Source organism: Podarcis vaucheri, assembly GCF_965113315.1.
Source record: "Podarcis vaucheri genome assembly, chromosome: 6".
Taxonomy (NCBI): Eukaryota; Metazoa; Chordata; class Lepidosauria; order Squamata; family Lacertidae; genus Podarcis; species Podarcis vaucheri.
In genome coordinates this window covers 81,439,070-81,461,280 of record NC_138764.1, presented here as the reverse complement: position 1 = coordinate 81,461,280, position 22,211 = coordinate 81,439,070, and the positions used below count along the sequence as shown (strand labels likewise).

At 44.4% G+C, this 22,211-nt stretch overlaps 1 protein-coding gene across 2 annotated transcripts in view; it reads left to right on the top strand.

The window, feature by feature from the left end:
- Positions 1-22,208, top strand: part of ARHGAP40 (Rho GTPase activating protein 40) — a 40,851-nt gene extending 18,643 nt beyond the window's left edge. Inside the window, exons 3-15 of one of the 2 annotated variants that reach the window (XM_082226036.1) lie at positions 46-266; positions 2,104-2,179; positions 3,242-3,399; positions 3,549-3,714; positions 4,473-4,564; positions 4,707-4,784; positions 6,526-6,685; positions 8,553-8,635; positions 8,885-9,091; positions 10,518-10,658; positions 12,145-12,305; positions 17,925-17,980; positions 19,071-22,208. In XM_082226036.1, coding sequence (XP_082082162.1) covers positions 46-266; positions 2,104-2,179; positions 3,242-3,399; positions 3,549-3,714; positions 4,473-4,564; positions 4,707-4,784; positions 6,526-6,685; positions 8,553-8,635; positions 8,885-9,091; positions 10,518-10,658; positions 12,145-12,305; positions 17,925-17,980; positions 19,071-19,177 — 1,706 coding nt within the window. In that variant the 3' untranslated portion in view covers positions 19,178-22,208. Of the gene's footprint in view, positions 1-45; positions 267-2,103; positions 2,180-3,238; positions 3,400-3,548; positions 3,715-4,472; positions 4,565-4,706; positions 4,785-6,525; positions 6,686-8,552; positions 8,636-8,884; positions 9,092-10,517; positions 10,659-12,144; positions 12,306-17,924; positions 17,981-19,070 lie in introns of both variants that reach the window. The other variant, XM_082226035.1, reaches the window with a different exon arrangement.
- The last annotated feature ends 3 nt before the right edge of the window (positions 22,209-22,211 follow it).

Here is a 22,211-nt window from a genome sequence, read left to right as displayed (position 1 = left end):
TCATTTTTTGACCTTGCCTTCCTCCTTGTTCCTTGTGCCTCTCAGAAGGGGAAGCCGAAGCCGAATGGCTCCAAGACGCGGGGCTTTCAGATCTAATTGGGGACCACGCCGCAGAGAATGGCAACAGTGTCCTGCTTTCCACGTTGACCAAGACTCAGGCTGCAGCTGTGCAGCGACGGCTTGACACTTACACCCGCTCTCGGAGAAAGAAGAACAAGCAGCCTGTCCGTGATGTCCGAGACATCTTTGGAGTGGTTGGCTCTGCGGTGTGTTTACTTCACATGCTTTGCTCTGCGATAGGCCCCCGACCCCACTTTTCCAGCTCTTGTTCCTCCGTTAATAGAATGGAGTTGAAATACAATCATGGAACTACTGTACAGTCACAGAGGTATCCTGATTCAACCTGATAAGGGCTGAACTCTGCTGCACAAATATTCATGATGTGGGCATACAGTTCTCTCTTACTTTCCCTTTTGCTTTTCTATTATACTATCACACCTGAACTGAAAGTGTTTTAAAAAAACAACAACAGACAAGTGTGCCCTTAACTTGCAGCCCCACCCAGTGGGTTGTCAGCTGATGGAGCAACCCAGTTTTAAAACAACTATAGAGCTTACAGTCCTAATAATAAGCAAATTTAACAGTGCCCTGGGGGAGAAATGGACTTAAACTCCACAGTAGATTTGTTTTTTTTGAGTGAAAAATTTGTTGAAAAAACAATTCCTGGGCTCTAAACTGTAACCATGAGCTGCCAGTTACAGGACATCAAGACTTGTCTGAATTTCTCTCTGTTGGTTAAATACCAAGAATTGTTTCCTTTGCCCCTAGCAGCTTTGGTTTAATTTTAGAACTTTTGCACCCCACCTTGAGTAATCTATTTTTGGTTGACAAAACAACCTGGTGGCTGAGTGCCACACACCCAGATTGTTCAGTGACTCTCTAAAAATTTGGAGCATTTTAGCATCACATAGCGTGCCTTCTGTGCACTGACCCATAGCTACTGTGTTCCTGGGATGTCTGCAGGTCTTGTTGAAGGAAAAAGAGAACAGTGAAACTTCTCTGACTCAGGTTGTCTCACTTGATTTGCATTAGCACTGATCCGCTTTTTGCGCTTTGATCTATGGCCGTATGACATCAGTGTTCAATTTGAAATAGAGCTTAGCAAAGAACCTTAATTCCCAGGTGAAGCACTGAAGCAAATGCAGGAATCATGACACCTCCCAGCTACGCCAAGAATGCCCTTTCCTTTTAAGCATAGAAATTAGAGCTCATAATTTCCAGGTGGGAAGACAAGGCTTTCAGGTGGGATAGGTTCCCCGGTCCCTCTCTTTGAAACTATACCTTGATGCTAGTGTACCATAAGATCTAGTGTACCTCCGTTAGAAAATATGAACCACTGTGTGGCAATCATAATAATGAATAGTTGGAAACAGTTTTGAATTGGGGAAAAAGAACTGGCTGAAATTATTCCATATTGACAGGAATCCTGACTAAGCATGGAGGTTGGATCTAGCTGTTCATAACCATTAGGCATTGGAAAATATATCCCATACGTGGATGTGCTCAAGAAAGGGGATTCATTCTTCATGTGTTGCAGTTGCCTATTCATTTTGAGTTTTACTCAAAAAGCTGGTAGAAGTTCTGCATTAAAAAGCTGTACTTACGTGCATATACCTACCAACGATAGCTTATTCTTCATGGGATTATGCCACTGATCAGCAGTGAGAGTTTGGAGCATGTCAAGATTCTAATACTTATTCTGGACAACAAGTTCCTTTTATTCCCAGCTTCCTCTTCTCCGTAACCAGTGAGGCATCCTTCTTTATTTTGGGAGGAAGGGCTGTAGCTGTGTTGGTAGAGGAAGTGTTTTGAGTGTAGAAGCTCCCAGGTTCAGTCTCTGGGGTCTCCAAATCAGACAAGCTACCAATTCAGTTTAGACAGCACTGATCTGGGTGGACTGGTTTTGTCAGACTTGTAATAAGGCAACTTCCCACATTTCTGTTTTGCTGTATGTTCCCCGTGTCTAGGGTATAGTACACCTGGTATTCTGTTCATAGATTTCATGGAATGTGGCTTCATTTATGTTCTTTGTTCTGCATGTAGGAGACTGAGCCAGAGACAAATTTGGAAATGGACAGATCACACCACAAGTCTTCATCGTCAAACAACATCCAGAAAAGTAAGACAGTAGTTGTATTGTCATGGGTAGAGAGAAGGGAATAGATCATTTAAAAATGATTAAAAGTCTAGGATTCCAATGTGAGACTAAAAGCTGCATAGGTCTTCCTTCCTTAACCATACAGTGAGTATGCAAAGGAACTTGTAATGATTTAAAGAAAACAAAACTGCAGTCCCGTACATGCAGGGAATAATGTCCCATTGAACTGAATGTCCCATTGAACTGAATGGGGCTTAATTTTGAGTAGGCATATACAGGAACAGGAGTAGGTAGGCTTAATGTTATACAGCATTTTGCAAGGCAAGTTTAGTTAATTCTTGCTTTCCCATTGTCACAGAGGGCAATGATTCATTCATTCAACGTACTTAGGATAGGTGAAGCTCCATGTGAACCTTTGATATATTATAGAAATAGGAGTGTGGGATATGGAATTTTAATGGAATTTAATGGAAATTTTGTGGGAATTGTGATGTCAGTTTGCAAGTAAAAGTGACCCAAAGCAGGTTAAAAAGTGAAACTCATCAAGCTGCCTTGATTGATCAGACCAGACCTAAAACATGGGAATAGCCTGCATTGTAACATCATTTCAAAAGCAGCTAGATTTGCAAATCAAAATACCTAGTTGTAGCTTTTTCACTTACAAAAAATTGCCTATTTGGGTAAAAAGACTTGATTTTTACTAGCAATGGATTAGTTGTATTTCAGGATATAAACTCAGGTGATTTTTAACTTCTCAGTTGCCTTGCGTGCTCAGCTTTATATCTTAGCATAAGCCTGCCTTCCGCAATATGACACATTCCAGATGTTTTTGAACTACAACTCCTGTCAGTCCCATTAAGCATGGCTGTGCTGATGGGAGTTGTAGTCCAAAACATCTGAAATTCTCCAGGTTAGAGTAGGCTGGTATAAGCTCTTCAAATGGACCAGAATGTGGTCAGTGCTCAGTCTAAATGTGAAGGCGGCCATGCACTTCAGGTGTCTGCTATAATTATGCATTTAAGTTCAGGTCTATCTTGTGTTGCAAATCTTGAATGCAACTTTGCATCCCTCCCTCCTTAGCAGATCCAACGGAAACCCAGGACTTCCCATCGCCACTGAGAGGCTCTTCAAGAGAGGAGCTATTCAGCACAGAAATTGCTTATTCTGAGCAGGCGGCCATCCTGCTCAAAGGATCTTTCCCAAGGGAATCCAGGAGGATAAAGGATGAGAGTTGTTTACCTGTAAGTGCAAGACTTTGCTATATCCTAGCAGATTCCTGTGGTTGTGATTTGACAATTATGATAATAATCACCAATAATAGCGACATAATAATTTGCATTGACTCTCATATGTCACTCCAATCTCCATCCCCCTGTCCTTCTTGCTTTAGAAATTTAAGATTCCCAAGGGAAGACTGGGAGTGACCAGGATCGGAGACTTATCTCTGCAGGATATGAAAAAGATTCCCACGCTGGCACTCATTGAGCTAACTGCTCTCTGCGACGTCGTTGGCTTGGAGCTGAAGAGAAACAAAGCAGTAAAGCGGAAGGCTGCAGGTACCTGTTTTCCTACTGCTTCTTAGCATGAATTTGACATCTTGTGGTTCTTGTCACTGACTAAAATTAGGGAAGGAAAACCATTGGTAGTTCTCAGCTATCTGAGTAAAAGGGCTTATCTGCAAGCGGTCTCCTTTTGGGAGAGCTTGCAGATGTTTTATTCAGCAGATTTGGTGTACGGCAAGGATGTGGGTCTTGCAGGTATTGTCGAACTCCCGTTCCCCGCATCCCTGATCATTGGCCATGCTAGCTGGACAGGTGAAGTCCAATAATGCCTGGAGCACCACCATGGCTTCTCCATGCCTGATCTGAGACATGTGTGCCTTGAACTGAATCGGCACGGGTTCCCCTGCTATCCCTGTAAGAAAAAGGTAGAGAGACTAGTGTGGACTAGCATTGGCTAATTGCACTTTGGGCAGTTCTACACGGGTGCTTAGTATTTTGGGGTATTGCAGATGGGTCATTGGCAACAGCATTTTGTTTTCTTGTAAAAAACAAAAACCCTACCTAATTCTTGCTAAATTTTCCTTGATAAGGGCAAACCTGATGGGGTTGGGGATATATGCTAGTATTTTGATTATAACAGTATTGTGTGAATGTAGCAGGTATCGTGATAATTGGCCCTTTGTGATGTCACTTCCTGGATTTCTGTGGATGGCTGTGTGCCCTTGCTTATTATTTGAGGAAACAGAAATATTTATTTATTTATAGATGAAGTATTTTTTTTAACGCTTATAACACAGTGTCTTCCATTGCAGAGCGCAAGCTTTTTGGGGTTTCACTTGGCACTTTGTTAGAAAATGACGAAAAGCTCTTCCCAAATACCAGGGTTCCATTGATTCTGCAAGCAGTAAGTTTATTTCACAACTTCATTTGTTTTTCTCCTGGTTCCCCCCCCCCACAAAAAAATCATTGTCTATTCTTTGCTTTGAGCTTCATTGCAAGTTCCTTGTTGTCTTTTGGTGATGATGTTTTGCTGTCTTCTTTTATAGTTGCTGTCGTGTTTAGAAAAAAAAGGTCTGGACACGGAAGGAATCCTAAGAGTTTCAGGATCACAGAGCCGCATTAAGGTAGAATTCAATGGTCAAATTAATATCCTATGAAATGTCCTGCAGTTCCTTGGAAACTTAGGTGTTCCTCATGAGAAGGTCACACTTCCCGCATAGATTTTGATCTACAGCAGGGGTCAGCAAACTTTTTCAGCAGGGGGCCAGTCCACTGTCCCTCAGACCTTGTGGGGGGCTGGACTATATTTTGGAGGGGGGAAAATGAACGAATTCCTATGCCCCACAAATAACCCAGACATGCATTTTAAATAAAAGGATACATTCTACTTATGTAAAAACACGCTGATTCCGGGACCATCAGTGAGCTGGATTTAGAAGGTGATTGGGCCGGATCCAGCCCCTGGGCCTTAGTTTGCCTACCCATGATCTACAGCTACAGTATCTACATTCCCCTGTGATATACAGACAGAGGAGAGTGCTGGGTATGATCCAGACTAAGGTGGATAAAAAAAGGATACCATGGCCTACCTCTGGATTACTAATTTATTGTGAACAACCTAACACCTTCTGGTTGCTGAGATTCCTGTAAAAAAACAACAACCTTGGACTAGCAAGGTGATTGTGCCTCTACTTAAAGGGCAGAGACCTACAGCTTAACCTGCTCATCCTCACAGCTGGAAGGCAACTCAACCACCTGGGTAATCATGGGCAAAGGTTGATGGTGGATAGAGGTCTGATGCAGTTAGGTCTTCATGCCCCAAAACAAGCATTGCGGTGGCTGCCCTTCTTTTCATGTCCAAGTGTGCATAATGGGAATCACTTGACACATATTAGTTCCGAGATCCCGAGGGTGCCCTTTATCCCTTTGTAATTGTAAAGTGGACTGGCAGACCGAAGAAGAAGTAGGTCACATAGGTCAACCCACCACTGCTTTCAAGCAGACACTCAGTTCACGTGAGGTTAGTCAACGGAGAAAACCCCACAGTGCCTGAGCAAAGTGTGGTGTTGAAAGTCATGCTCTGGAACCTTCCGTAGTATGCAGGAGTCTCAAGAGATTCGTCATCCGACAGGTTGGTGTGGAAAGTGTTCCCTGGGGGTAGATATTTGAAAACTACCCACATGGTGTCGTGCGTTGATGGAAGCGAAAGGTTCAGTATGTCTTCCTGTGCTTGCCGTTGCTTGTGGAAGTTTCACTGTGAATAACTTCTTTAAAAATGTGATAGCCTGTATTTCTGGTCAGACCAGAAGGTCTGCAAACAGAAATAGTCTTCTTTTGCTGAACTCCAAGCCCATAGCGTAACCTTCCTACAAGCCTGCTGGATTTTTGAACTACAGCTCCCATCAGCCCCCACCAGCGTGGCCAATAGTCAGGGATGATGGGATATGAAGTTCATTACATTTGAAGGGCAGCAGTTTGTGGAAGGCTGGCATGAAACATATCATGGTCTGTCTTAATTACAGTGGTGGATTCTCCGCCCCCAAAGGTGCAATAAATCATAGGTTTTACTTGCATGTTACACTGGAATCCTAGGTGACTTTCCTCATGGAAATGTTTCCCCTGCTGGGACATCTCAGTCTTCCCAGTTCTTAAAAATGCAGTACTTTGTCACCAGTGAAAGAAATCCCACTTCTTCCCTTAGCCTGCACCCCAAACTCTGGTTTATTATTAATATTCATATCTGCTTTTTATTGCTATTCTGTTGAAACATTGCAGTCATTTCTCCCCACCCCTTCTCATGTTTACTTTTTCCAAATCTTTCTACCTTCAGTATGTGACTTTCCCCTCTTTCCCTTTCCTCCCCAGAGCCTGGAACAAAAGCTAGAAAGTGAGTTCTATACTGGTTTCTTCCAGTGGGATGAGGTCCATCAGAATGATGTCTCTGGCTTGCTGAAGAGGTTCATCCGGGAACTGCCCACCCCTCTGCTGACGGCAGAATACTTACCTGCCTTTGCAGCTGTGCAAAGTGAGTTAGGCCTTGGCCAAAGAGATCAGGCCCTGCCACCTTAAGCACTGATTTCTGTCTTCTTCCTTGTTGAGTGTATTAGGTGGCCATTGTATACAGCGGCGTAGCGTGAGTTGTCAGCACCCGGGGCAACGCAAGTAATTTGCGCCCCCTAACCCGGGGCAAGGCACGTAATTTGTGCCCCCCCCTAACCCCTAACCTGCGAGTTGCCGCTGGCGCTGCCGCCCAAACGACGCCGCTTGCCCGGAGGAGGAGTGGGGCAGAGAGGCGAGGAAAATGCAACGGCCCAGCAGCTGCAGCAGCAGCGGCGGAGGCGGGGCTGTGAGGAGGGGCTGCCTGCTGGGCGCCTTCAGCCCGGACGCGCGCACAGCTCGTCGGTTCCGCGAGACATGTGGCTCTGCTACAGCCTGCGCCCGAGGCTCTTCGGCGACTCCGGAGGCAGCAAGCGCCCCCCCCAGATGTTGCGCCCGGTGCGGCCTGCCCCCCTTGCACCCCCCACGCTACGCCACTGATTGTATAGCAGATACGTTGTTGGACGTCAGATAACCAAGGTCAATTTCTTACCAGTGGCGTAGCGTGGGGGGTGCCAGGGATGCCGGCCGCACCGGGCGCAACATTGGGGGGGGGGGCGCGTTTGGCCAGCCCTTCGCAAGACAAAAGTCCATAGGGAAATCTCCGGGACAGCGGGGAAGCGCAGCGCGTCTTCCCCACTGTCCTCGGACCTCCTCCGAAGCCTGGCGGTGGGGCAGAGAGACCTCCTCCCGCTGCCAGGCTTCGGAAGGCTGCTCCGAAGCCTGGCGGCGGGAGGAGGTCTCTCCGCCCCACCGCCAGCCTTCGGAAGGCTGTCCTGAAGACTTGTGGTGGGAGCAGTGGCGTAGCGTGGGGGTGCAGGGGGGGGGCTGCCGCACCTGGCGCAACATCTGGGGGGGGCGTGGAAGAGACTCGAGTGCTAAAATCCACGGGTTAGGGGGCGCAAATTATTTGCCTTGCCCCGGGTGCTGAGAACCCACGCTACGCCACTGTTTCTTACTCAGCCGTAAAGCTCTCACTCAAGAAACCTTGGGCAAAGTCATGCTCTGTAAAGCTAAGCCTAAATTTTCCAGAGCTTCTTGGGGGGGGGGAGAGTGTGATACAAGTGTCACTGACGGATGGCTGTGAGCCAGGAATGGGAACCTGTTGCCCTCAAGATGTTGCCAGATGGTCAACTCCCATCACCCCAAGGATGACTGTAGTTGTAGCCCAACAGCAACAGGTTGTCCTTCCACACAGTAAGGGGTGGGTATTTTCAGGTGATTGAATAGGAACAACGGCAGGTATGCCATCCTCTTAAAGGTGCATAGTGTTGTCTGTGTGCATTAACTGTTGGAGTAATCCACATTTCTAAGGCTATGGGAGTTGTCTTCATCTCATGCTAAGCCATGCACGCTACTTAAGAAACTGCCTAGGTATTACATGCTAGTTACTGCGTACGAGAGGCAAAGAGTGAGTATGAAATAGTGTGGCCCTGATATGTAAAACAGTCTTCTACTGGTATAGTCAAACCTCAGTTCCCGAATGCCTCCATTTTGGAACGTTTTGGCTCCCAAACGCCAAAAACCTGGAAGTAAGTGTTTTGGTTTCCGAACGTTTTTCGGAACCAGAACGTCCGACGCGGCTTCTGCCTGGGTTCAGGAAGCTCTTGCAACCAATCAGAAGCCGCTCCATTGTTGTCGAATGTTTCAGAAGTCGAATGGTCTTCCGGAATGGATTATGTTCTACAACCGTGGTTTGACTGTCTATAAAATGCAATTTTAAAGAGGCAGAGCTTCTAGGCCAGTATTTTCTTCTTCCCAGTAATTTTGGATGTCAATTGTTCCTTCCATTATAGATATCCCAGATCTGAAACAGAGGCTGCAGGCTCTCAATCTGCTTATACTGATTTTGCCAGAACCCAACCGAAACACCCTGAAGGTAATATCGCCACCTCCTGGGCATCGTAGTGCCCTGACTGCAGAGTGCAAAATGATATACAAACTCATCCTTTTAGAACTGTGGTATTGCTGTACGGACAACATTCTTACCTCACAATGTTGGAAATACATTGTCTGCAAGCATTCTCTCATATTCATCATCTCAGAACCCAGAGACAATTTGACTTCTCTCCCTGCTGCCTACAGCTGATGTTTGATAACGGAAAATAATTTTCCTCCCCTTTTTCAGGCTTTGCTGGAGTTTCTGAGGCTGGTGGTTACCAGGGAGCGGAAAAACAAGATGAATCTTTGGAACGTTTCTACAGTCATTGCTCCAAATCTCTTCATGCACAAGGGTCTGCCGAACAAGATCCCGGAAGGGAAGGAGAAACAGCTGGCCGAGGGTGCGGCGGACGTGGTGCGGATGATGATCCATTATCAGGATTTACTCTGGACTGTAAGTTGGGGCCATATTTTTCGAGTCATCCTTGAATTTCCATTGATAAAACTCTATATTGATTTTTTAAATAACATTTTGGTATTTAAAATGGCAGCTACATAGAACATAAGAGCCTCTTGGGTGAGGCCAGTGGCCCATCTCGTCCAGCTATAATAATAATAATCAAAAAACAAAAAGTGTGTGCCTTATACGCAAGGTCTGTTATCAGTGCTCTTGGTTAGCCATTTGCTCTTTAAGTGTCAGAGGGCTGAAGACAGAGGATGCAGTATGGATGAAAATCCCATCTGTGACACTCTGAGAGGGAGGGAGGGAGGGAGGGAGGGAGGGAGGGAGGGAGGGAGGAAGGAAGGAAGGAAGGAAGGAAGGAAGGAAGAAGGTAAGGGACTGGAGAGGGTTCAGAACTGGACAAAGGTGGCATCAATCTGCCAGACAGATGGAAGGGCCAGCATGATTTTGCGTCAGTACTGGGGATCTTTTTGCAGTGGGTTTCGCTCCAGGTAGACTGTTTCCAAGTTCTTGGCTCCTTTCAGCTCATCCAAGTCGTTCCAACACTCAATGAGGTTATCGTTCATCCAAAATTCTTGGAGCTCTGTTAGATGGGTAATATTTTCAATATTTTTGATGCTGTTGGCCGCAATGTCCGGCATTGTCAATTTATTATTGTTTTCCGCTCGTCCAGCTATCCTGATCTTACAGTAGCCAACCAGATGCCTATGGGAAGCCCAGAAGCAGGACCTGATTGTAACTAGAGCTGGGAAAATTGTCTGAAACAGTATCAGATCATGATACTGGTTTTTGAGCTGGCAGTACATCGCGGTGGCCGGAGAGCCATTCCCAGCTCAAATTGCCTGCAGACAAATTGACTTCCCTCCCCCTCCATTCTGAATGCAGCTTATTTTTGACAACGAAAATAATTTCTTCCTTCTTGGCCTCCGTCTTCCTGTCTGCCTACGCCTTTGAGGAAGCCCCCCACCCCACTCCCTGGCTCGTGCAAGTTGGAGAGGTATGGGAACTTGGGCTTGGTGATGTATCTCAGCTTCGTCCCCTAAGATGGGGAGAAAGAAGCAGCCAAGATACATTCCAGACATCGCGATAGATTGGAATATTGTGGAATTTGGCTGTTGATATACCACAGTGTTGAAAACAAGATATCACCCAGCTCTAATTGTAACAACACTCTTTGTGTTATTCAGAGCAGCTGTTATTCAGAGATGTGCTGCTTCTGGCAATGGAGGTAGAACATAGCTGTAGGTACAGAGTTTTGGAATAAAAGATCCTAAAAAGAAGGTTTGGCCTGCTGTGCTAGAAAGGTTTCCCTCCCATCTACCCCTCTCTACATACCTTCTGTTTCTCCTCTCTTCAGGAGATACTTTCAGAATGGCAACAGCCTCACACCTCTTTCATTTTTTGCATTCCCTCTTAGGTTGCATCTTTCTTGGTTTCTCAAGTGAGAAAACTGAACGAGAGCAGCAGCAGGAGGTACCAGTTCTGTGACAGGAGGATCAAAAACCTGTTAAGGAAGATTAATCTGGACAAGGAGAAGACAGAGAAAAACCATGGCGAAGTGAGTGAAATCCCCATTGCCCACTGCATTGTTAATGCATTGTTGACGCGTTAAGAGCATCCTTCACCAGGCTGGTGTCCTCTAGGTATCTAGGCCTACAATTCCATAAGAACTTAAGAAGAGCTTGCTGAATCTGGCCCGTGAAGTCTAGCATCCTGTTCTCTCGGTGGCCGCTTTGATCCCTGTAGGGGCTCAAACAAGACCCAGTCAAAAGAGCACTCTCTCCCTTGCAGTTTCCAGAAACTCCTATCCAGAAATATTGCTGCCTCCACAGCCATGCTGGCTGGAGCTGATGGGAGCTGGGAGTTGTAGTCCAAAACATCTGGAGGATTCCAGATGGCTGAAGGCTGCATTAGAAGATGGAACTGTGGCCAGCCAGGCCCACTTGCAATTGTCTTTTGGCGCATGCAGACTGTAGGATAAGTTTTCCCATGTTGACTCAGAATTAGATTGGATTTGCAAGTGTGAGTGATTTAGCAGAATAAGTTGGGAGAGCTACAGATAGAACTTCCAAGGAATTAGTGGGCCACTACCATGTTTGGCCGTTGGCTGAGTCGATAGGCCCCAAGTGAGTGGTGGTTCTCAGAGAGGCAACAGCAGCAGTTGTAGGATAGGTTGAGCATCAGAGCAGGGGATCCTGTGGTTTGATGCCTCTTAGATCTGTACTTTTTTTAAAAAAGAAACTCTTCTAGTCTGAGGGCACTTCTAGGTTTTGTAGGTGGGAGCCAACCATGTTCTTACAGATTCACGTTGTGCAATTAAAAAGGGACTGGCATCCTGGTATGGCATAGTGCCTTAAGAAACCCAGAATTGCTTGAGACAACATTGTATAACCTCCCTGCAGACTAAATTGAAATGAATGCTCAGTGAACAGCCAACATACGTTTATAACCACCTTGCAAACCTTGTGCAAAAAAATCAGGATGACAGTCCAGTAAACAGGTTATCTGGAAGTGACCTGGGCACATCTGATATTTCTTGTTTGCCTTTTTAAATCAAATGATTCCCCAGAAATCTGTTTTGTGTGGACCTTTTGGTTCTTGGAGGCAACCAAACTCTGAGATGCCTGGCATGCAGGTTTTTGTTTTTTTTAATTGCTGCATATGAGATTTGCTCAATGGAGAGAGAGAAATTATTTGCATGGTCAACTGGCTGATGGTGAAATTTTCTGCTTGAAACAAACACTTTGCCTTGTGTAAACACCAGGGGGCACTCGTGCTTACTTTATTAACGCTAGTCCAATACTACTGCTTCTCACTCAGTGTGACGGAATCAAATTTAATCTTTATTGCTTTGCATCCATTCTGCCTTTTGCCTGCTTTTGGAGAAGTGCATACATAACCATTTTACTTGGAGGACAACAAGCATTTTCAAACAGTGTTTGATTATGTCTTCATCTTTTGTGCACATGCTTTGGATTTTCTTACCTCTTCAGTTTCCTCCTCCCTCTCCCCACCCGCCTAATGCTCCCTCCTTCATCTTCCAGCCATCCAAAATAGTGAAAGTCCAGGCTTCCCCGTTCCTAAAGGATTCCCTGGAAGTTCGCTTAACCAGTGGAACCAGAGCTGCAGATGTCCTGAGGCAGTTCCAGAAGAACCTCTGCCAAAACGGCTGGAATATTGTCAACACAGTCAAACTTATCAAATGGTAAAAGCACCTCCTCCCGTCCCTCCTTAGCTTAGAAGGAAATGTAGCTTGTCTACACATGCTCCATTCCTTTGTGATTAGGCAGGAGGCTTTTTTTTAATGTCTGTTGAGATGAGCATGAGTAGAGCTACGGCCAGCGGTCTGTCAGTGCAAGAATTTCTCTGTGTCAAAGGGAACGTTCTCTCCCTCTCAGATTTTACACTGAGGTCCAGCTCCGAGGGCCTTCTGGCAGTTCCCTCACTGAGAGGTTTCAGGGAACCAGGCAGAGGGCCTTCTTGGTAGTGGCGCCCGCCCTGTGGAACGCCCTCCCACCAGATGTCAAGGAAATAAACAACTATCTGACTTTTAGAAGACGTCTGAAGGCAGCCCTGTTTAGGGAAGTTTTTAATGTTTGATGTCGTATTGTGTTCTAATTTGTTGGAAGCCTCCCAGAGTGGCTGGGGTAACCCAGTCAGATGGGCGCAGTTCCGGATTTACATTATAAGCTAAACAAGCTATAGCTTAGGGCCCCTCTCTCTTGCCCCCTCCCCAAAAAAATTAAAGGGAAAAAAACCTGGATGTACATTTCCAAAATATAAGATAAAAAACAAACAAATTTGATAAAATTTGTTATGTGCAAACGGCTTTAGATACCTGTTACGTCCATAAATTACCACATAGCATATATTCAACACAAAAAACAGTGACAATTTGTTGTAGACAAAGGACAGCTGGACATATAAAGGGCCCCATTACCTTCAGTATCTTAGGACCTCATCAAACCTAAATCCCGCCCTGGATGGGCGGCATATAAGTAATAACAAATTATTAATATAATTATCCCCACACACCTGCTAAATGTCTTTTAGGGTCCCCCCCTCCCAGTGGTCTGGAGCAGAACTGGGGAGTGCATAGGATGCATGCATGCGGAGGGGCAGAAAGCCCCATTGTGCACTGATGGGGCACAGTAGTTGATAGCTGGGAACTGTGTGTTCCATGCACAGTGTGCAAATGTTTCTGGATACGGGGGGAGACCATCCAGTGGTTGTGATCGAGCAACGGGAGCTCACCCCGTCGCAGGGATTCGAACCTCCAGCCTTCTGATCAGCAAGCCCTAGGCTCAATGGTTTAGATCACTGCGCCACCCGCGTCCAAATTACTTAAAATGATCCATTACAATTAATGTTCATGTTTTTTTAAAGGCAACTTTAAAGGGTGCTTGCCGGGATATTTCAAATCCACTATACCGTTTTAAAATGAGCTGGCCATCCTCAGGTCTAGAACAGCTTTCCCCAACCTAATGCCTTCCATGGCTGATAGTCAGGGATGATGGGAAATATAGTTCTGAGCTATAGCTGGAAGGCACACCATGTTGGAGAACTCTCATTTAGAGCAATTCCAATATATATATATATATATATATGCAGGTTTTGGTGTCTTCGGGTGTCTTCCCGTGTAAGAGTCGGGGTGTCTGGGCGACGTTTCGACGAGGTCTCACTCGTCATCTTCAGGCTGGTGCTTTCGGCTTCTTGTTACTGGAACAGAGCAGAATCTGGTGTTTGAGTTCCTATAAATACTGTTGAGGGGTGTGGTGTATAGCCTCCAACGTTCTGGGCAGAGAGGAAGTTCCTAGATTAGTGTGCCTTTTCTTCTTTTGTTCCTTAATTACTTGAGGGATATCTTGAGTGATTTCATGAGTGATATTCTGAATACCACTGGGTGGGTCATTAAGTGTAGATTAGTTGCTAAAGCTTTCGTGTCTTGACCTCTTGAGCTTGTGAAGAGTTTTTCTGAGAAGATGGCTGTGCTGCATTTAGTTGTGCTCTGGCTTGGCTTCGTGTATAGGGGCGAGCTGTGATTTTGTGCCTTGTGCCCGCCAGATCTGTGTAGGGATTGCAGGGGGGTGCAGCATCCGGGGGTGCCACTATAGTTTGGCTACTGGATGGAGTCTGTAATATGTCTGTGGAGAGGGTCTGGGTTTGGGTCTGGTGTGGTTGATTGGTGATGGCGTTCTGTGTGCCTCTGGTTCTGGTGTCGGTTTTTGTGGGGAGGGCTAATTTCCAGATGTCTGGCAGGCGGGACGTGTCGTCACGCTTGTTCATGTTGTGAGGGTGTTTCTCTATCTCGATGGCTTCCATGATTATTCTCTTGTGGTGATGTTCCATGTTAAAGATCAATTTGGAATCTGCAAAATTAATTTCGTGTCCTGTTTCTTTCATGTGTTGGAAAAGAGAGGAAGTTTTTTCTTCTTTTTTGACGGCATTCTTGTGTTCTGCGATACGTGCATTTATACGTCTGTTTGTTTGTCCAATGTACGTGGCTGGGCAGACTTTGCAGGGTATTTCATAGACCCCTTGGTTTTCCAGCTGGATTTTGTCTTTTGGGTTTCTGAGGATATTGGCTATTTTTTGGTTGGTGCAGAAGGCTGTTTTGATATTGTGTTTATGGAGGATTTTGCTAATTTTGTCTGTAGTGCCCTTGATATAAGGAAGGAGGGCCATGCCATTGTTTTCTTCTGTGTCTTGGTTTTTGGGGGGTGTTTCTTTTTGGATTAGCTTCATAACCTTGATTTTCTGGTATCCATTGGCGATTAACACATTTGAGAGATTCTGTAACTCAGTTGTCAAGTGGTCTTTGTCAGCCAGGCGTTTGGTTCTGGAGATGAGAGTCTTGGCTACGGAGTTTATTTGTGCAGGGTGGTGGTGTGATTGTGCATGTAAGTAGCGGTTGGTGTGTGTTTTTTTCCGGTAGATAGTGTGTCCTAGGGAGCCATCAGGTTTTTTGTAGATTAGGACGTCAAGAAAGGGGAGTTGGTTGTTGTCTTCTATTTCCATAGTGAATTGTATTTTGGGGTGTAGGCTGTTGAGATGTGTGAGGAAGCTATCTAGTTTTCCTTTCCCGTGTGGCCAAATTACAAAGGTGTCGTCAACATATCTGAGCCAAAGTTTGGGTTTGTGTTCTGACTTGTCTAAAGCATTGGTTTCAAAGTGTTCCATGTACAAATTTGCGATGACCGGTGAGAGGGGTGATCCCATAGGTGCTCCTTCTATCTGTTTGTATCTTTGTCCATTGTGGATGAAGTACGTGTTGGTTAGGCAGTGGTTGGTCAGGTCCAGGATGTATTTGGGGGGATTGTATTTGTTTTGAATGGCTGTCAAGGCTTCATTAATGGGCACTTGAGTGAAGAGAGATACAACATCGAAGCTCACAAGTAGGTCATCGGGATGTAGGTATTGCTTCTTTATTGTTTCTATGAACTGGAAGGAGTTAGTAACGTGTGAAGCGATGGATTCTGCATAGGGCTGAAGTTGCTTAGCAAGAAATTTAGCGAGATTTTGTAGAGGTGAGCCTATGGAGCTGACTATTGGTCTGAGTGGTGTTCCTTCTTTGTGTATCTTGGGGAGACCGTAGAGTTTGGGGCATCTGGATGATTTTTCTCTGGGGATGATTCTTAGCTGGATTTCTTCACTGATAGGAGAGGCTTTTATTTTGGATTTGGTGGTTTTTTCCAGATAGGTGGTGGGATCTGTTTTTATAGGTTGGTAGGTAGGGTCTTGGAGTAGATTTGATAGTTTTGCTTGGTAGTCAGAAGAAGAACAAAGAAGAACAGAAAGCACTCACCAACCTGAGGAAAGACAACAACATAATCATTCTCCCAGCAGACAAAGGCAACGCCACTGTTGTGATGAACACATCGGACTCCTTCCAGTTCATAGAAACAATAAAGAAGCAATACCTACATCCCGATGACCTACTTGTGAGCTTCGATGTTGTATCTCTCTTCACTCAAGTGCCCATTAATGAAGCCTTGACAGCCATTCAAAACAAATACAATCCCCCCAAATACATCCTGGACCTGACCAACCACTGCCTAACCAACACGTACTTCATCCACAATGGACAAAGATACAAACAGATAGAAGGAGCACCTATGGGATCACCCCTCTCACCGGTCATCGCAAATTTGTACATGGAACACTTTGAAACCAATGCTTTAGACAAGTCAGAACACAAACCCAAACTTTGGCTCAGATATGTTGACGACACCTTTGTAATTTGGCCACACGGGAAAGGAAAACTAGATAGCTTCCTCACACATCTCAACAGCCTACACCCCAAAATACAATTCACTATGGAAATAGAAGACAACAACCAACTCCCCTTTCTTGACGTCCTAATCTACAAAAAACCTGATGGCTCCCTAGGACACACTATCTACCGGAAAAAAACACACACCAACCGCTACTTACATGCACAATCACACCACCACCCTGCACAAATAAACTCCGTAGCCAAGACTCTCATCTCCAGAACCAAACGCCTGGCTGACAAAGACCACTTGACAACTGAGTTACAGAATCTCTCAAATGTGTTAATCGCCAATGGATACCAGAAAAACAAGGTTATGAAGCTAATCCAAAAAGAAACACCCCCCAAAAACCAAGACACAGAAGAAAACAATGGCATGGCCCTCCTTCCTTATATCAAGGGCACTACAGACAAAATTAGCAAAATCCTCCATAAACACAATATCAAAACAGCCTTCTGCACCAACCAAAAAATAGCCAATATCCTCAGAAACCCAAAAGACAAAATCCAGCTGGAAAACCAAGGGGTCTATGAAATACCCTGCAAAGTCTGCCCAGCCACGTACATTGGACAAACAAACAGACGTATAAATGCACGTATCGCAGAACACAAGAATGCCGTCAAAAAAGAAGAAAAAACTTCCTCTCTTTTCCAACACATGAAAGAAACAGGACACGAAATTAATTTTGCAGATTCCAAATTGATCTTTAACATGGAACATCACCACAAGAGAATAATCATGGAAGCCATCGAGATAGAGAAACACCCTCACAACATGAACAAGCGTGACGACACGTCCCGCCTGCCAGACATCTGGAAATTAGCCCTCCCCACAAAAACCGACACCAGAACCAGAGGCACACAGAACGCCATCACCAATCAACCACACCAGACCCAAACCCAGACCCTCTCCACAGACATATTACAGACTCCATCCAGTAGCCAAACTATAGTGGCACCCCCGGATGCTGCACCCCCCTGCAATCCCTACACAGATCTGGCGGGCACAAGGCACAAAATCACAGCTCGCCCCTATACACGAAGCCAAGCCAGAGCACAACTAAATGCAGCACAGCCATCTTATCAGAAAAACTCTTCACAAGCTCAAGAGGTCAAGACACGAAAGCTTTAGCAACTAATCTACACTTAATGACCCACCCAGTGGTATTCAGAATATCACTCATGAAATCACTCAAGATATCCCTCAAGTAATTAAGGAACAAAAGAAGAAAAGGCACACTAATCTAGGAACTTCCTCTCTGCCCAGAACGTTGGAGGCTATACACCACACCCCTCAACAGTATTTATAGGAACTCAAACACCAGATTCTGCTCTGTTCCAGTAACAAGAAGCCGAAAGCACCAGCCTGAAGATGACGAGTGAGACCTCGTCGAAACGTCACCCAGACACCCCGACTCTTACACGGGAAGACACCCGAAGACACCAAAACCTGCATTCCTGTACCCGTGAAAATCTACGAAAGCATATATATATATAAGCCTCTTTGTCTTGGAAATGGTTATAATTAGTGTGTTTTTTTAAATTTTGCAGTAATGGTTCGGTAGATACGATGAACCTGCTCTTCTATGAAGTCGGCGGCAACATAAGTATGTAAATTTGAACTGTTGTCATTTTATTTTTCATGGTGGGGAATGTGAGTTAGTGGGTTAAGAGGTGGGCAGCTAAAGTTGTCCTAGGAATGAATCAAAATGGGGAACCACTAGGAATTAGCAGGTTAAGCCTTGCTGGGCCACATAGGGTTGCTTAAAGGCATTTCCTTAATAACCAAGCAAATAACCAAGTAAGCTGGTTTTAAAAAAATGCTCGAAGTGGCTTTGAACAAAGAAAACAGAAACACATTTCAAACAAAGAGTACAGAAACAATTTCATAGTAACAATTTCCTAATAATTATAATAACAAAACAATAGCAGATATAATAATGTACAAAACCCACATTTCAGTGCTATAAATATAACAACATTACCTAAATGACAAGCAGTATCCAAAAGCAAAAATAAGAAGAGAGCTTCACAGTTTCACTTAGTCCTCCTGAAAGCACTTCTCCCATGATGTGGTTAATGATTATGCCTCTATCTCTTTTTTAGCCTTGATTTTAGCCTCTTTTAGCCTTGATTAGGAACATAGGAAACTGCCATATAACAAGTTGGCTCTTGAGTTCCTGTAGCTCTATACTGTCTTGCTTCTCCCATAGCCACAGCTATGGATTCAAGCAGAAATCAAGCATGGCTTTTGCTGGCAGTCTTCTTCCAGCCCAGCTCTTACACACCTCTGGCCCTTGTCCTTCTCATCAACACCCAGGTGTAGAGGGCGGCGGCACACCCATTTGACCTCTGGCACAAAGCCACTTTCTTTGTTACCCTAATAACCTATATTTAGAGTGGCCTTTAGCTCACCAAGAAGCTGGCCTGGCTATTCCAGCAATTGAATCCTTGGTGGATTCAGGAACAAGAAGGGACACATGCTTATAGGCAACCCACCCACCCCACAACTCACAATACTTGTAATCCAGAAAGTGATAGGAGATAATATTCTCCAAAGTCCTGACACTGTTAGGGAGTTTATTAAATAATCTGCAACTAAGTTACCCAAAGTTACCAGGCACAGGAGGAATAGTGAGATCTATATTTTTTTGGAATGGTTTCTTTAAAATAAAAAAAACTTCTCTATCCCAACAGGTGAACATTGCTTGGACCCAGACACATACCTCTTAGACCTGTACCATGTGAATCCTCATGCAGAATGGGTTATAAGACAAAACCCATCTTTTCCAAGGACACTCTAGGAAGACTGGCGAGAGGGAAATGACCTAGCTGGAAATTATGTTAAACAAATAGTCAAATGGGGCCGGGGTGGGGATGAATTTTTTATTCCTGGATTTTTATTTTTATTTTAATGGGAGGCTGTGAAGAAAGAAGCAGTTCCCTTTAACTGTTCACATGAACTTGTGGCTAATTGAAGGGTTACACTGGGGTAGCAGAGCTTCTATAGGATGTGAATGCCTGTAGTAAAGAACTACTGGAAAGAAAGTTTTAAAAAGAGACAGTCTTGTCCTTGAAGAAATTGATGGAGATCATCTGGGTTTGATTCTTTTAATGCGCAAGCTTCAGGTTCTCACATTAGTGGAAAGACACCCCAGTGAACAAATGTGCTGTCATGTAAAGCCTGCACACTTTCTAAAGAAGTAAGGCTTCTCGGATAGAAGCTGGGGTTATCTACATTTTGCTTCATATTGTTTCTGAAGGGCTTAATAGGCAACCAAATTGCCCGGAATGTAGAGGAGAAGTTCTGCCCTCAAAATGCTAATGTCCCAAGCACAGTGTTGGTGACATATTAACTATGCACAACTGTAGGTGTGCAATGTCTTCTGGGATGCAGCCTTGATATTGAAGTTCAGTGCACAAACATGTATTTGTGTGTGCACACACAGTTGATTAGAGTAAACCATCTCAGTATTACTGTTTAATTCAACCTTTTTAATATTCAGATTGGATTTCACATCCCTGTCTGGTTGTAATAATATTTTCGTTTAGAGAAACTCCCCAGCAGAGACTTGTCTTCCTATACTGGGCCCTAACAAGTCTTTTTGTTATGACCAAGACAATCCAGAAACACCTGAGCCATATAATGTTCTTAGTCTTCATGTCTTCATTGTTTCTTTGGTGTTGCATTTTTAAAATGTTGTGTTTGTAGGTATATTTACCAAAAAGCCTGTTGAAATGATCTAGGTTGTTCTGGAGAAAGCGATGATCTGTACTTAAAGATCCTCCTTTCCTTGTTTGCTCACATTTTTTAAAAGGCCAAAATATCCACCTAAATGTGTAGAGGGTTTCTCAAAATTGGTAGTTTTGAATATCTGTATTTTGCACTTGTGACTTAAAGAGGGCCTATTTATTTTGAAAATGTCAACTAACAGAGACATTTAAATGGTTATTTCATGTTATCCACTTCCAAACTAGTGGACGAGAGAAAGCTAAACCCTTTCTTAGTCCAAACACCACAGCTGATGTTGTCAGAAGAGCAAAATATGAACAAATATGCCAGAAGATTGCCTCATTTGGACATAAAAGGGTTTAGAAGGAGGCATTTTGTCAGCATAAGAAAGGAATTCGTGCTTGAGAGTGGATGAGTAGGGTGGGGAGTCCACCTTTAATACAAACATGCATTACACATCTGATCTCTAGAAAAGCAGCGAAGGAAGGAAGGAAGGAAGCATGTATCTGAAACCCCATTTCTTCTTTTGCAGCAGGGAGGGGAGAAGCTGCCTATACTAGTAGGGAAATGGTTAATGCCCCTCCCTGCTGCTCAGCTGTCAATCATGCCCTCTTAAGGCTGCCATTTTTTTGAAGAGAGGATCAAGGGCTGTTGCATGTAACATCTGGTGAATGAGTTGCCATTTGGATAGGAAGAAAGCAAATTAACCTGGGAAGTTACTTTCCACTTGCCCTGTACTTTCCTTCCTTAGCCCCATTTATAGTATCATCTGACTGCTTACCCTCCAGTGTAAATGGGTGGCGTTGAGAGGTGATGCATGGGTAGTTCACGAATCCCTTGGAGCTTTATTGGAGGTCAGAATGAGAAATTGCATGAAGAGGTGTCTCCTGCTAAAAATGGCAACAGCATGTAAATCTCCCCTTCCTTCCCCCTGTGTAAGGTTGAGTCGAACCTAGCCCCATGTCTTGGTATCATTACTGCCAGTGTTTTCTTTCCCCAACCTCACTGACAGTCAGTGCTGGGGGCAAAGAGGTAGGGAATCATGGTGACATCACAACACAAAGCAAGTTTTATTTAACCATACAGATGGGGGCAGGGAATAGTTCATTTGGAGGCTGTTTTCTTCTAAAGCTGTGTCGTTTCATTCTGACCAGAGTGCAGGAGTCATGTCTTGCTCAGCATAAACATTTCGAACTTTGCATTTCTCATCCTTTGTAGACTTTTACCAGAGAAAGGATAGGTGCAGAAATACATTAGAATTTTCTGGAAAAGTACTAACAGATGTAATGAGCAACACAGGCTGGATGACTCAGATGTGTTTAGGAAAGTATCTACATGGCACAGCACAGCCTTAAAAGAATGCAGAATTGCCTACAAAATCCCTTGAGTATTTTTTTAATAGGTATTGTGCACTCTACATCCACTGTGCAAAATTGTTTCATGCCAATGCATGGAAATAGTCAATACAGAACAGTCTTCCCCAACCTGGTGCCCTCTGCATACTCCCACCCAGCTAGCATGGGGAATTTTCCAGGAGTGTTGAGAGTTGTAGTCCAAAGCTTGGGGAAGGCTGGTGTAGAACTTTAAGAGCGTTGCAGGCTTGCCAAGCAGAGAGTGTGCTTTGATCCTGTATGATAAAGGGTGCAAGGTGGCAATTTTGGTAAGTCCAAAAAGGTCAAGGTAGAAGAGAGGCCAATCTCTGCTTCCAAGATATGAAAATTAAGTTTTGTACTTGGGGCCAATTTGAATGAATAGCTTGGGGGATGAAAGAAAATGACTCGGATTCCTCAAATGCTAACAAGAGTAATGTGAAATGAGTATTGCGAAAAGCTATGTGTGCAGGAGCAAAACCCGAGAGAAACTAACATTTGAGGGGGATAGATGGTGTAGGCCCAAATCTGTCCATAATATTGATGGTCTGTCATCACTTTCACTATCTTTTTGTGTCTCTAGAAATTTTATTGATGGCAGTTAAAGTGGCAAGGCATAAAATGGTAAAGCTCACGTGTGTGTGTGCGTATGTGTATTTTTTAAAAAAACCATGGTTTATATTATTTTTAATGCTGTATTTAATCAATAAAGAACTAGATACATTTCCAAAATGT